The sequence below is a fragment of the Helicoverpa zea genome, chromosome 18 (genome assembly GCF_022581195.2).
Source record: "Helicoverpa zea isolate HzStark_Cry1AcR chromosome 18, ilHelZeax1.1, whole genome shotgun sequence".
In the NCBI taxonomy this organism is placed as follows: Eukaryota; Metazoa; Arthropoda; class Insecta; order Lepidoptera; family Noctuidae; genus Helicoverpa; species Helicoverpa zea.
This window is the reverse complement of record NC_061469.1, coordinates 8,504,652-8,521,223: the sequence shown is the minus strand read 5'-3', so window position 1 is coordinate 8,521,223 and position 16,572 is coordinate 8,504,652. Positions and strand designations below refer to the sequence as shown.

General features: G+C 36.5%; 1 protein-coding gene across 1 annotated transcript; it reads right to left on the bottom strand.

Annotated features, from left to right (window-relative positions):
- Positions 1-7,478: 7,478 nt before the first annotated feature.
- LOC124638921 (enhancer of split mbeta protein-like) lies at positions 7,479-8,734 on the bottom strand. Its single transcript, XM_047176075.1, has one exon. It carries the CDS (start codon positions 8,608-8,610, stop codon positions 7,867-7,869), a length of 744 nt encoding a protein of 247 aa, XP_047032031.1. The 5' UTR covers positions 8,611-8,734; the 3' UTR covers positions 7,479-7,866.
- Between the last annotated feature and the right edge of the window lie 7,838 nt (positions 8,735-16,572).

Here is a 16,572-nt window from a genome sequence, read left to right as displayed (position 1 = left end):
CAGCAGTGGACGTTCTTCCGATGAATAGATCAAACATACATTTTGTATGAGTAAGTACCATTAACAGAATCAGAGAACGCAGATGGTTGACTAATAGTTAATTTCGATAATAAACAATTTCCTGTCATATTCCATAATTAAATCATCATTACTTCTTCGATTAATTACATAAAACAACAACATAAAACCTTTAGTAATACCATTTTATCGTCTCATCGCAGTGATGTTTCGATACTCGACTGTCGATATCGATTTCAAATCGCAATAGAATGTAGGAAAGTAACAAAATTGCTTGAAACATCTGACTATCTGAGCAATTGAAAGGGACTTACGTAAAACTAGAAGCAGATTCGTAGCGAAGTAACGCAATGGAAAAAATAACACTTTTACTTTTTGTCGAGTTACGCTTTCGTTACTTATAGGTAATGGTTTTAGGGATCTGTAGGACAATTTGTTATGAATGGTACGAATTATTTCTGTTTTATAATCTGGCTTACAATATAAGGAAGCCAAATGAAAGCGGAACCAGTTTTTCAAGGGCTCTTAATCTATTTCTGAAGAAAATATTTAAAGATTCATATATGGAATTGTTTCAATATTTCATATTTATTTTAGGGAACCCTTTTGTACTGGTATTAAAAATATTATCAATACATATTTTTATTTCTCGTAGAATAAAAGGTTTCCTGTAGAACCCAACTGACAATGCCTACTCATGCTTGCTAAAACATTTTGATATAGGAAGTCATCCATACAATTACTTATTTTGTTTTATGTAATTAATTTGTTGCGATGTTAAGAGACGGGCACACGATCAAATGCAGTTGTTTTTGCGCAAACAATCTTGTCTATTGTTAAATGTCGATCTTACAACAAACAATTCTTGCAAGTAGTTATTGTATATTTTATTTTATTTTACTGGTTTAAATTTATTTTATTTATTTATTTATGACACTTTTTGCACAAATAGTACAATGGCGGACTTAACGCCTTAGGCGTTAAATTTAATTGAAAGCTACTATTTATTCCCTATTTATTATTCAACTTTGATAGGACAAAAGTTGAAATCATCTTTGTCAAAATATATATATCTTTCTTTTTAGGTAATATTGTTTTTGGTACAGTTAAGTGTAAACTCCACAAGTAAACATTCAACTTTTTTTGATGGGAATGCATCTTGCTGCGAGCGTGAGGGAGTGATAGCCTCTTACTGACTAGAACCCATCATGTTCCTTCTTAAGCCCGTATGTACCAGGTCTGCGATACCTCTTTGGAACATCCCCGCACACCTAAACATTCAACTTGTCTTTTTTACTAAACATAAAAAATGATAAGTTACAAAGCGGAAAAAGCTAGATGACTAACTAGTATCTCAGTCTATATTATTTCCTTTAACTCATAAACTGATGTCTCTTGATGGTGTAACCGCTGATGTCGTAGTCTATTATATATTTATGTCATCTTCCTGTATTAGGCGTAAATTATTATCTAAGTAGTTTTCTCTTAATATTTTTATGGTGCTTTAAAAGTAAGATATAATAATTTTATAACTTAATTTAACACTAACACCGTGCATCCCGCATTAAGAGAATGATGAAATTTTATTATTATCACAAATATTTAAATAGAGAATATCGTTTTTGCGTCGCTTAATTTAATGATTGACTGATTTATCTTCACAATATACTACAGAGGAAAAAAATCTGTTTTTATTTGTTTGTAGGTACACTAAAGGATAACTACGGAACCGTTTTGAAAATTTTTTCATTGTTTGAAACCTACACTATTCCCAAGTAATATAAGCTATGTATTATCCAGTTACGGGAAGATGCTTCCACAGGACGCGGGTGAAACGGCGGGAAAACGGTCTAGTCTTGAATAAGACTACCCCTTAAAAATAGACCCTTGAAAAGCTGCCCCTTTAAAGATCAATGGTTAAGGTAAACAATTCCATTATAGCACACTAAAGCAAATTTACCGTTATCCATAAAACTTACTATACAATTAAACTTAAGTCGTACTTATTAAAAACATATACAATTGGCTGAATTATAAACAAGTTAATACAACTTTTATTGGCATAGGCTTTATAATTATGACCATATTCGTACGTCTTTTCTGACCTTTATTGCAAAAATAATCCGTCGTAAACACGGAGGAAGGAAAGATAGCGGAGATGCCATATGGAAGATGAAGATGTCAAAGTAAGTCAAAGTACGTGATCGATTATTAGAACCAACGAGGCGTTCGGGTTACTTGTCAAATAAAAACCAAGCTGCCAAATCTGTCCAAGATCGGATCCTATTGATTGATTGATTGGAAATATTTTGAAAACAATAGACGGCTTCCATAGAAGGCATATAAGAGTGTAGCTGGTAACGTTCCTCGTCCCCCGAACACCAGCATTTTGGCGCGCTACTCTCTAAGGAGATTTCGCATGATGACATGTCCGCTACCTACTCATTTTGTTCTCCATGGTAATAAACCTGTTATAGCTGTCCAGCACTTTCGATAACCACATTTATTTTACTTTTTTTTGCAAAAAATGCAAAATTAACTGGTGGTGGATGGTACCGTTATGGTCCAAGACAATGGCTAGTGGTAAAATGTTAATGCGCCATTTTAGTGAAGAGGTTGATTAAAGTAATTTCTTAATTAGTGTTATGGTGTACGACTTTATTTTAATTAGTGAGCCATTTTTATTCGTGTTCGTGTTGTAGAGCTCTTTATCGGCTGATGGCGAGGTTGGTATAACAACGTCTCACACCTTTGGTTTTTCTGCTCGGGAAATCGGCCAGTGTATAAAGGCTAAGAAGATTGAGTGATGGGTGGGTAAGCGTATCACAGATTCGATTATTATCACACTTAATGAATATACAACCTAATTTAGATTATAATTTTTACACTTAAATGAATGGAATATGACATTTTACAAGATATGCAACTAATATCTTGGTAAATTTTGGTATGTTTACTCGCGTGACACAAGATACCTACTCACAGGATCACATCATTCTTAATTCCCCCTACAAAGTAAGAACCGGGTTAGTAAACGTTTAACTCGTTTCTCTTTTGTCCTGTTTTACTATAATAGTAAAAATAGTGTAAGTATTGTACGCAAGTAACTTGAAATACCACTTTATAATTATAGATGGTCAAGTCCACTAGTTTGGAAATACCCCATGCAATTAATAGCTAAAATGGTCAACTTTTAATATGATATTCATGGGATATTCAGCTTTATTTTTCTTAGAGACTGCACACTGCACACTTTTAGTCGTCCGATAGATTATTTGGGTTTAACAATCAGTAAAAGTCGTGGTGGCCTAGTGGGTAAAGGACCAATCTCTCAAGTATGAGGGCGCGGGTTCGATCCCAGGTCAGGCAAGTACCAATGCAACTTTTCTAAGTCTGTATGTACTTTCTAAGTATATCTTAGACACCATTGGCTGTGTTTCGGATGGCACGTTAAACTGTAGGTCCCGGCTGTCATTGAACATCCTTGGCAGTCGTTACGGGTAGTCCGAAGCCAGTAAGTCTGACACCAGTCTAACCAAGGGGTATCGGGTTGCCCGGGTAACTGGGTTGAGGAGGTCAGATAGGCAGTCGCTTCTTGTAAAGCACTGGTACTCAGCTGAATCCGGTTAGACTGGAAGCCGACCCCAACATGATTGGGAAAAAGGCTCGGAGGATGATGGATGAATCAGTATGAAGATGAATGGTAGTATGCACATTACAATGATAAAGTATTTAGACGGTATCACGACTGAAAACTTGGATTGGAATGAGATTTTCTTTAAAATATTTTTTTTTGCCAACAGTCTAAACAAGGGGGTATTGGGTTGCACGGGTAACTGGGTTGAGGAGGTCAGATAGGCAATCGCTCCTTGTAAAGCGCTGGTACTCAGCTGAATCCGGTTAGACTGGAAGCCGACCCCAACACATTTGGAAAAAGGCTCGGGAGATGAAGATTTTTTTGCCAACATTGGGTCAACTGTCGGGAGACTCTTTAGTTTGCAGTGTGCGGGTACCCTAAATGAAGAAACTTGTTAATTTGTATTCTAGTGCTTAGCGTTAGATAAAATCTAATTTAATATCGAATCTAGATTTATAGTTCGTGATTTTATTCACCTATTTTGTACTCTAAAACATGTTATTTTTCTACAACTACATTCTCTAAGAATAAATAATATGTATATAACATCAATCTTTGACCTCATAGTCCGTCCAGTTTTAAGCGCAGGTGCAGTACCAGTATTCGTCAGATTTTTATAATTATTATTCCAGTACCTGGGTAGGTAATATGGTTAGTAAACCGGCTGAAAAGCCTTTGCTAAAAGTGGTCGCCAGATATTCAAGAAAATCTGCAATCGTATTCAGATGCATGAAGTCTCTCTAAGATGATGACCACGGCAAGTTTACGCCTTGATCCACCTCTGTAGCTGGTACAATTACAAGATCACTACTTATAGCAGTTTCACACTAGCGGATTTTTCGCTCGGTTTTTCCAAGCGCCAACACTCATTTGGCGATGTCGCGCATACCTACGGGTTTGTCACGCGCGAGATAAAATGCGCTAGTGTACAAGAGCTGCAAACGAGTTGGTACATTAATTAGATACAAACCAAATCAAATCATTTTTGCTATCGTCCAAAACAGTAGGCGTGTAACATGTATGATGGGAGGTCATCTTGATTGATAATGACTGCTAACAATGAGACTGTAGCAATTATCAAGATCGTGTAACAATTATTGTCTAATGTCAAGATGATTATGAAGACCGGTCACGACCACTTTCTAAACTTTTTTTGTTCTTTATTTGATAGGTATATAAACACAGGAGTCAATTTCACCAGCCATGTTTAACTATCGATTAAATAGTCAAGTCCATTCCAATAATCCTCCTTTAAAAAAAATATCTCGTGTATGTTTCCCGTTGAGGAAAGATCTGTTAATGACCAATGAATCTTTAAAACATACCCGAACGTATTCACCATATTGCAACTACTTTTAAGAACCGTGCGATTCCATACATAGGTCCATACATCTTCACAACGTGCCTACAGGTAGACACATCGCACATCAAAATTATCATTTTGGTATCAAAAAAAGTTCACAGCCGTAACTAAATCTCAAATTGCGGCGATCCATAGTATTTTCACCGGGCGTTTCCCACGGCTGCGCGCACGCAACAGCGTTCCAATTAGACTGTACCGGACTAATTCGTGCGCATGCGGGCCGAATGGATTTATAGGTGCAGAAGGCTTACTGTGGGTGAAAATGTTTGAACTTTCGTCTGCAGATTTTGAAGTCCGATTTTTGAAAAAAAATAATTTGCTCCGGTTTAAAAACTTGCATAAATATTCTACGCTTCATACTTACGAAAATGTCTGTTTTTTCAAACGGTTCAATTCCGTGTTTACAGCGGCCTAACAGTAGGTACTAAAAACACTCGTAACGACTGTCATAAACAATAGTATTGTTTTCAACACATCGCTTGATTTGCATGTTTTCAATACTCCGTGGGTCTCACAGGTCTCAGGTAACTGGGTTGTCGGCAATCCTTTGATCACTTATTCCGACAGCGTGTTTATCTCTATCTATTTTCTTAGTAAGCGATAGGTATACACCGTCTACTTGTCTATTAGCTAGTTTACTTATATTATCTACTAGTTGTTTCCCGCGGTTTCACCCGCTTCCCGGTGGAACTTCTTCCCGTAAACTTTACGGGAAGAAGTTCCACCGGGAAGCGGGGACTAAATACAGCGTATGTTACTCAAGGATAGTCTAGCTTAGAGTCGGAGCCTTTTCGGTACAAACAAAAATGTGTTTCCTCGTTATAATATTAGTAGGTATAGATGTCCATCAAACCTATCTTACAATCTCATTTTGAAAGTCAAGCTTCTGTATTTTCTGTGCGCTTACGCCCCGTCTCCGTCCGTAATCGTTCCTTCTAAAGGTCTGGTTACACGAACAGCTTTTTCGGATGAGCTCGATTTGGTCACAACGATAATTGAATATACTGTTTGTTTGATTGTGAAGCGGCTTTATTTATCAGCGCTAATTTTATTAATGATTTCCGTAGTTCTGACGGGTTAGCGGTTCTCAAATCTGGTGGTAAATGGTCACTGGTCATGGCTTAAACATGATTTAGGATTTGGCTAAACAACTTCGTTATTAATTTTATTTAGGCGATATGGTTTTTTAACCTTTAAAATGAGGACTCGTAATTATGAATCATAGAGATTTTCAGCAAGCTTTGCAACTGCTCTTGTACACAAGGTTAATTTTAGGTTGTTCTCTAATTTAGCCATAACAGCATTTCGCGAAATGGTCCACTATTTCAAAGTTATGAACATTAAAAAATATTATTTATTTTTATATAGACGTCATTTTAAACACGTGTATGCAAATTAAGGCTATTTATAGTTTATATTGTACTGCGGAAAGTTGTTTTTAAACTATTTAATTGCTTTATTTGCAATATGAGTCTTATAGTGTGTATTTATACCCATGTTTTAGGCCTTAATTGTTATTATATGAAAATAATATGATGCTATAAGGTACAATTCCGTCACATGAACCAACGACATGACAATGAATAGATATACAAATAGCAATGAATAGACAATGTATTAATTTTATAATAATGAGCAATATGTTTACTTGAATGCGCCAATCGGACAAGTTTTCAGAAACGACAGGTCCTTTTTGAGAAATTCTTCTAGTGTCAGATAGCGCATTTACCGAAGAAGGCTATAGTCTACATTTATCTGGGTGCGTAAAGTAGTTTTTATTAAAAGCGGGTGAAACCAAAGGTGGAAGTAAGTTATTAAAGAAAATGATTTTCAAGATACTTCAAATGTTTCACGAAGATACCAAACAGTTTTCAAGGCGGGTCGTTGGTCCGGAATGACTTCATTTTATAGGTGCTTGGGTAATAAAATCTAGCACGGTCGCTGAGTATCGTGTGAACTACACCACAAAGAAATTTACTTGAATATTTAATAAAACACCACTCCATCACATGATCACTGAAGGTGTGCAAGCCAATGCAATTTAGACTGAAAGTGAAGTGCACTAAGACCTGTTTTAGCTTGGATTGTTATTATTTTTTGTGATGAAACTGGAGATTGTAAGGAAATGAGACCTTTAGTTATGAGTATAAGCAGTGCAATATCTAATTAAGATGTGAATTACATCTTATGATAAGGAAATGTGGAGTGAACAGAAGAACTAATTGACGGCAGATTGCAATTATTGCGATACTGGTAGAAATGAATTTGTGTATCTTCTCGAGTTAATAGGAGTAATGGAATAATATTGTCGATTTATATAGTGAAGAATAGTTGCTCAATATAAGGTATTGTTAGTATATAAATAAATGTATAGCTATTTATAGATAGAATAGATATTTAAATAGATTTGTGGGACAGTATATGTCATTGTTAGTAAAAGGTGTCGAAACAAAACAAATATTCCTGCAAACATTGTTTATTATCTTCTCATTAGCCTACAGTAAACATCCTCTAGGAATTCGCTAACCTAACAAGTCCTATCAAAAGATAACTATTTATCACAGTAAACTTAGGTGCTAACTACGCTACGTGGTACTTAAACGGACAAGTAAATGCTTTACCGACGCGGAAGACGTTGAAGTTAGGAATACAAAAATAACAGATTACTACTGAACAAAAAAACCTTAATTTATTTAAATTAATAAAAAAGTAAAACTTCAACAAGCAAAGCGAGAACAACCCATAATTCGTTAACACACTTGAGTTCTAGGAACGTTAATAGAAACAAACAACAACATAAATGATTATCACACGTTGTCACACGTCCATGCGAGGAGCTGAGCAGCAGTCACCAGGGCCGCCACATCGACTGGGCGGAGTCCGGCTCAGAGGCGGGGCTGTGCGGCGGCGAGGGCGGCGCGTACGCACGCTTCGCGAGCGCCGCTTCAGAGTCCATCGGCTCCGCCAGCCTCTTCAGCCCTCGCTCTGGTAACGATATTCTTTGGACCACGGCCTGCTGGTGCTGGGCTGGCTTGGGTGCGATGGGCTGCATAGGCGTTGGCCTCGCAACCCCACTCGGTGTAATCGGTTGAGGCTGTACCACTTGAGGATTCTCCAACCTCCTTATACAATTACTGAGGTGCTGCAGCAGCCTCGCTCCAGCTTGGGGATCCACTGGGCCTTGGCGCTGCATAGCGTTTGCAGCTAACGTAGCATTTGCAATAAACTGAGACACTTCTGTTGCACACTGAGTAAATCCAGCACGAAAACGTTCTGCGTAGGACATTTCTGGTTTGAGCACTAACTGGCCTCTCCTTTTGAGGCTGTGGAGGTGTCGGACGGTGAGTTCCAGGATATCTGCCTTTTCCAGTTTGGAGACATTTTCTCCTTCAGCTTGCAGGGCGGTAACCATAAGGTCTTTGAGTTCGTCGAGGCAGCGGTTGATGCGTGCCCTCCTTTTCCTCTCTAGCATTGGTTTCATGACTTTTCTGTATTGGTATGTTCGGGAGACGGGTTCCTCATCGGGTTGCGCGTGCGCGGGCGGGTGGAACGCGCCGTGCGGCGGCGACATAGTACGGGCGGGTAGGATCATTGGTGCGCGCGCGACGGTCTGTGAGCGAATGGCGCGCGCGCCGCTCGTCGCACCGCTTTTATGCGCCCTACACCGATTGTGGCAAAACGCCCGTGATAAAAGTAGGGATGTCACTCGCAGGATTCTGGAATTCATAATATATTAAACATTTACCGTCTTACCACAAAAACTTTTTAACGTCAGTTTAAGACTTGTCTAAAAAAATGTCAAATTATGACGTTGACATATGGTTCATTTTGGAGCCACATTTTTTTTAGACAAGTGTAAAACAGTGGTTAAAGTTTTTGTAGTAAGGCCATTACTGTACAAAAGGTGATTACAATTAAAATTATCATTTTCCTGTATTCCAATTTAAGTTAAATATTTATATTTATAAATAATATTAGTACCTACCTAATAAATAAAGGTACGTTAAAGTTAAATACGAACATTAATTTTTTACATGAGCATTTACACCTGCCCGAGATGTTATTATTTATAGATAAGAACCTATTATATAAATAGAATTAGGTACATATCTAACTATTGCAAAAGCAATTTATTTGTGCTCACTAAGCATAAGTTAACTTATAGATTAGTAAACACAAAATATTATCAATTTTAAATTGTAAGACGAAAATCTGTGCTTTTTCACTGGTTTTCGTCTTACAATTTAAATATTTTTCAAAACATGTATTCTTTTGCTATTAATTGAATTTTATATTTATTTTTTTGTATTATTATTTATCTTCAAATTAAATCAGGGCCGGTAAGATGAAACAGCTGTACATCTAAGTGAGGGTCTCAGCTGACAGCAGCTGGCTAGCATGAGTTCCCACGCGCACCCTCCTTACGTCACTATGCGCAGACGCACGCCAAGACGCTCCCCTCTGATTCGCGCGCCAAATAATACGCACGGTGACGTCACAACCTTTATCTTCAAGGCGACTCGTGGCGATGAATTAAATAACTATCAAGGGAGTATTCCCCTCATTATTATTAACAAAAAATACATTACTTAAATACTTTTTAGTGTTAAAGTCATATTTTTTAAGTGTTGGGTTCTGGTCAATCTTACGACAATGCCAAAGGATTTTTTCAATGGAAACCTGATTTACTATTGATATGTAAATTTTTACATGAAAGTGAAGAAATGTATTTTTATTTTTGTGTTTGGTGGCAGCCCTGTGCGGTCGGCGCGGGCTCAGTGCTGCGGCGACATGAGGCGCGTTATCGCCTCCGCCGGTCATACAGACAGAGTGACGAATAGAAATTATTACTGTGGCACCGACTTTTTACTGCTTACGTGTGTTATTAATTATTATTTGTGCCTTGTGGCCCACTTCGGCAAATGTTGCCGTGACTGCCTGCACGGTGTACTACAAAATATATTTGTGTCAACTATGTAAGTTGCATTTTTTAAATTCTTCTCTTATATCTATCAAGTTTTTCTGCCATTTATCGGGAAATATCATAATTCAAACGGACAATATTTATAAAACTTGACATGATAAATTACAGCTGACAGCAATTTAAACTTTAAATGTATGTTTCAGTAAATATAAGTTGATAACGCAATTATTCATATTAATCTTAGAACGTAACGCAAAGCCGTCATTCATCACAAACAACATCCTTGAGTAACAAAAACATCATCCTAATTAGTCAGTCAAAACAATAACATTGACTATCACCTTGCAAAGGTGTGAGTTTGTTCCCAGCACCGCTAGTCGACTCGACACCGACCCATTGTGCGGTCGAAGCCGCCGTGACGCTACTTACTCCAATTCTGTCTTACGCTGCTAGACGGCAGAACGTCCTATGTGTCAACACCGCCTTCGGAATAGGCGAATCGTGCCACTAAGCGCGGGCCACTTGGTACTTACGGCCTGTCGACACTGAAGGCGCTTTGACACGCGAGCGGATAACGGCGTAAGCGACGCTTCTGATCGTAGCCAATGAGACGTTCTTCGTCGTAGCGCGGCGTCGTGGGAAAGCCCGTGCCGCGCGCGTTCCCACACACTCGGCCGGCACAAGCCAACCGATAAATTATCATAATTCCATTGTGAGTGAGACGGTACTAAGAAATTTTATACTTCATCAATCGCCGCGTTGAATACATTAGCGCGTGGGCAACGCTTTGTTGATACGGTGACGCAAGGAGCAAGGATACGACCTACCCGCGGCAGTCCTCTTATTTTTTCTATCACGTATCCATTTTATGACAACACCTATAAATTCCGTGGAGACGACGTAATATGGTGATGATACACCATAATGCTGGGTTTTTTGTGTGAAATGTAAACTGAGCATTCCACCCACGTTGTTGAGCTAGATACATCGTAAATATAGAATTTGTTAAGGTAATGCTAAGTAAGCAAATATTGTAATTATGCTGGTCATCGTTTACTGATAATGTTTAATACCTCTGCGTTCTTCAGAAAATCTTCGTAATCGTAATTGTTTTTTATGATGGTATTACCTATATTTATAGTGATGATACATATTTTGATACTCAAGGCTCTCAAATCAATTAGTGATAACAATTTATTAGTGTCTCCAGCTACCTTGTGAGCTAAACACACGCTTAAGAGAATTACATAGGTATCATAAAACTAAAATTCATTTGCCTTTTATACTAAAACAATTGAAATATTTTTTAAATATCCTTATTGAAGTCAATTAATTTGCTAAACATTGTTTAAAATGGCAAATTGTTCGCCATAACTTTAAACCCTCGTGTTTCAGTAAGTTTCCCTACGTCGAGACGTCGTTGAAAGGTTAAATCGTGGCACGCCTCACGATTAGATTTGCTCAGTTTTATTATTGTATAGAAGCTTCTGTTTCAGATACTATCGTGAATATTACTCTTAGATTGGCATATCTGTCTGTTAAGTAGGAAACACGAAGTATTTCATTGGTACTGTTACTATTATTTTGGTGGATAGAAAAGTAAGCTTATTGATTTCGTAAACGTGACTATTTCTGAAAATAAATCTTGCTGAAGTATACGTTATGCTTAAGAGTCATAATTATTTCAGAGACATGCATTTTACATACAGAGAATACTGGTACTGATGAACGTGTATGGAAGTGTAAGTTCATAATTAGCCAAAAACCACAAATTTTCTTTTTGGTTTCAGTATATAAGTTTTTAGTAAGTTTTTGAAAAAAACTCGTGAGGTGTTCTCAAGCCTTTGATCTTTTATAACAAACATACATAGGTATATCAATTTATGTTTATTCCCGTAGATAAATAATAAGTACATACTTGATACTTACTTAGAAATCAATTTTAAATATTTGTTACCGTTTAGGGAGTATCGACCTCTTAACACGGCTTATGTCGTATATCGAAGTTTAATCTATAAAAAATCAACATAGAACTTTATTTAATATTTGCTTTTAACACTTGATAGGAAAATATGTTATCGTTATATAAGTTGTGAAGTAAACAGGTGTGTACTTAGGGCGTTTAGAAGTCACTTTTAAGTTTAATGTCAACTTATGGTGAAGAACTTAGGTCTGTCGGAATTGCGTCATACTTATTCTAATTTTAATCTATACCTACTACTGTTATTAAGCTGCAAACGTTTGTATGCTCGAAAGTCCGATAATACATATTTAAGTATTAGATAACTATATACCTATAGAGGAAATAGTCATAGACTACCTTTAGTTGATACACAAAGAGGTGCGTGGTGCAGGTAAAACCGCTGGCGTGAGCATATTAGAAATGGAAAGTAATTTTCTTTGTTACACTGTTTGGGTACTGAATTGATTAAGATGACTTTTTTTTTAACAGAAGTGACTACTGGAGAAGATATTCCTATTCGGGTCCGCGAATATTCTTTGAGATGTAAGAAACAGCTTCGTAGTTATAATATTTGGTTAGATTTATAAATTCTCTATGTAGATTAGTAGTATATTAGCGTAGCACTTAAGGCTATTAAGAAATTCATGACCAAGTAAAGGCAAAGGTCAGTAAACACGAGCGAATTTTGCGCGTGCCATTCTGCAACCTCAGCACGCACTCGCACGTGGGCTTAACTTTCTTTTTCTTTCTGTATCTCGTGGTAATAAGGAGATGCTACCGCCCGAAAGGTTTAGGTAAAGGGCAAATTTGGTCTACTAATTCTTGTGTGTTTATGTGGTTTATTTAAGACCTTGGCTGTTCTATTGTTGGTATTAATTGATGTAAATGTAAACGCAAAATGAAACGGTATAAAGAATGTTGCTTAAATTAAAATTAGTTTGTTATTTAGTTTTAGTTAAAATTGCTTGTTCTTTTATTCACCGCTAAGCAGCTGTATTAATGGGGCTTTATAAATTTGTACATAATGAGTGTTAATGGTCATAGTTATTAGTTTATTGTCCACAAAGAAAAGAATGAAATTAGATAATAAAATACTAAACTGTGGACTAAATAGAGAACAAAAATACCGTAAAGTTCTTTTCATGGCATAAATGTCGCTTACAGTTATTGCGTAGGTACAGAACAAATCGAAGCGGATTACGCATTTTATAAAATTTATAACAATTGTTGCTATTGACATAATAATGTTATCTACGTTGACGTAACGTCGAGACGGACGATCATAAATTAATCAATCATAAATTGCGCAAACAACGAAATTAACAACATTATCATAACTGTTTTATTTATTTTTGGTACTTACGCATTGTTTTTGTTTTTTTAGCCTCACACTTATTCAAAAAAAGTTCTTGCCGCAAATGCATGTTTTTTTTTTAGTGTGATCTTTAAATTTGTAATATTTTTACATGGTACTTACTATTAAAATAAATTATTGAACTTTTTCACAGTGAGAATGCGGAAATGATTCATCAGCATTTGATTCTTTCAAGTTTTGTTGACCCTTACAGAATTTTCACACAGGCGAATTTTCCGATCGGATTTTCCGCGTTACCGCTCTTACGACCCGGCGAGGGCGCTCGGAAAATCCGATTATGTGAAAAAGTGAAAGTAGTGTGAGAGCCAATAAAAACTGAAATAATGAAATGTTTATTCTATCTAGTATTTTCCATTTTAAAATAAAAGTAGGTACGTACTTAGATTCAAGAGCTGCTTCGGGAATTTTAGTGTGAAAGCGCGATAGACATAGTTACTATCGCATTTATTATAATATTTATAAGGAAGAATGATAACACTTTTATCTGAAAATGTTACATCATCATATTTTTCGTACAATCTATTCCTTGAAGGATATTTCAAAGATTGTATCCGCCACAGACGTGATAAGAAGAAGAAATAAATAGCTGTCTCTATCTTAATGGATTATTCAAAATTATAAAAACACCTGGTTATCGTATTTAGTTTAATCTGTGATAGGTAACATGAGAGTTAGCGAAATTAATGACAGACAACAAATATAGATAGTGAGCTATGTCTGAATTTGTGCTTCATACCCGTGATAAAACAAAGTCCTCCGAATGTCTTTACGCAGTTGACGATAAACTGTATAATACTGAAAGAATATAAATGAGCAAATACAGTGCAAAAAAAATCTATGATTTTCGAGGAAAGTTAAGATTTTCTGTATGACTTGAATAAGAGGATTTTTTTTGAGAGAACAGCTTCGAAACCATTCCCTACCTATGTTCATTCCTAAGTTTCAGTATTTCGACTAATTTAATGTTCAGTGTGTTTCACGACAACGTCAATACAACATATTGTCTTAGTTTCGATAAGAGAAAACCATTTTCATTTTCTCACTGTCCCATTTACCTGTTCTCGACTGTACGGTAGACTAGTACCGTAGACTACTAACGTAGACTGTTCTGTGCTTAGTATAATCAAATACACAAGTTAATCGCTTTCAACGGAGATAGCCTGTTCGTAAGCGACTACACTAAATATTGACTATAAATATCACGCGTCGGTACTTACTGAGTATCTAGTATTATTCCAAGCTATGTCCTGTTTGTTTATCGATATTGCTTGACGTAACATTCGATTTGTAGGACTTTCCATTTTTATTGTGCTGTTAAGTTGGTTGCATGTGATTTTCCGTTAAGTTTTTCAATGTAACTTTTAGTTCTGAATATCATTTGTTATCAGTTTGAAATTGTTAAGAAGGTTGATACTAGCAGTTTACTAGAACAATGTTTTTTTCCTTCTCAATACGTATTGAAGGCGTAGTATATGGTTACTGAAAGAATTATAAAATCCGTGACTGGTTTTCAAATCGTGTTTAGTACCAATATATGTAAGTATTATGATTAGGTATAAGTACAATAGTATAGGTGTACTACCTATTCCTAGTAAGAACCTGAGCATTTTCAACAAATTGTGAAAAAAACTTAAAACATTTGAAACGTAGCCGTTTAAAACAAGACCAAGCAGTAAATCGAACTAAATATCTATCCACTGCCAACAGTATCGCAAAAAAATCTCACCTAACACTACATACTTCATACTTACGAGTATGTTATACTGTTGCTCACACGGCCCGCCTACCGCCACGCCTGCGCGAGCGCCGTTGTGCAAACACCACTGTGTTTACAGACAACCGTGATTGTTCGACTCCTACGCTGCACTTGAAACGAGTGACTTTTTCAAGTTATTTTGAAGCTGATTTTGGAGGAGATTTTACGTTTATATGGAGATAGATAGATGCTTTATTTTACAGCGGATTTACCCCGTGAGCAAAGTCATCAGCATGAAGCTTTCTCGTATGTATTTTCTTTCATGATGATACGGTACAATAGGGAAGCTATAGTCTCATAATCGCTTTCTCGCTATTACATTGTTACCTTTAATTTATATAAAAAAAAAACATTTACACGACCATCAATAATCACACGAATATTAGTGTTACTGATTGAGCTGCGATTCATAATTTATGTACCTATATGTTCTTCAGCGCTTCAACCACATTTTCTGCGTGAATTTTCACTATGAGCAGTAAAGAAAATGCTCAAGAATTGTAATTTTCCCTTTTATTTCACTTAAGAAGTTATCAATTATGAAACTTAGAATCCAATAATAACATAAATTCTTAAACACTTTTTATAAAGAACCCAATTTCTGAATGAAATATTTGTGCGGAAATCATGATGTCATGATCAAGCGGTCAATATTTTTTTCTATAAAACTATCTAACCAATATAGATTTTATTTATGAATCAGTAAGCAGAGGTTTATATGAAAAAAGATACTGATTTAAATAATTTGATTGATCAATACGCACTATTACTATATTTACGATTTTAAAACTAGACTTTATCAATGTATATTTACATAAAAACGGCAAAATTCATGGAACAAGTTTTTTTTTGCTTTACGCATCGGAATTACACATTGCCCCGTTGTCAATCAATAATATTTTGAATAATCTAATCAGAACAAAATACGTTGTGAGCATAGATCGTTTTCTGAGCATTTTTTGACACTATCTTATTTTTTTTTATAAAAAAATAGGTAATGCACTGGAAATCATTCTTATGTGCCCGGGAAATTGCGTTATTTTGAGATAATAACATTAGTGCAATTTGCGTGTGCGTGGTGGCCTAGTGGTTAAAAGAACCAACCTCTCGAGTATGTGGGTGTGGGTTCGATTCCAGGTCAGGCAAGTACCAATGCACTTACTACTACTACTACATACTTTTCTAAGTTTGTATGTACTTTCTAAGTATATCTTGGACACCAATGGCTGATAAAAAGGTGAAGGAAAACATCTTGAGGAAACCTGGACTATAGTCTGAAATCACCAACCCGCATTGAGCAAGCGTGGTGATTAATAATAATAATAATAAGCCCCGCAGGGCATCTGAGGCGGATGACGGGGAGTAGCGACCCCGCGGGGCTATATATCCGAGTGCTCCAGGGAGAGTATACTGTCCCCCACCTCCGGCTTGCCGGAGTGAAGCATGACGGGGGATAGGTCTCCCGCCTCTTGGCTTGCCTTCATCGGCCGGTCAGAGTGGAGTCGCTAGAGCAAGGTTAGTCCTGCTCGGAGGGTA

What these genes read in the sequence shown, in the direction of transcription:
- LOC124638921 (XM_047176075.1), bottom strand. Translation starts at nt 8,610, where the DNA reads ATGATCCTACCCGCCCGTACTATGTCGCCGCCGCACGGCGCGTTCCAC.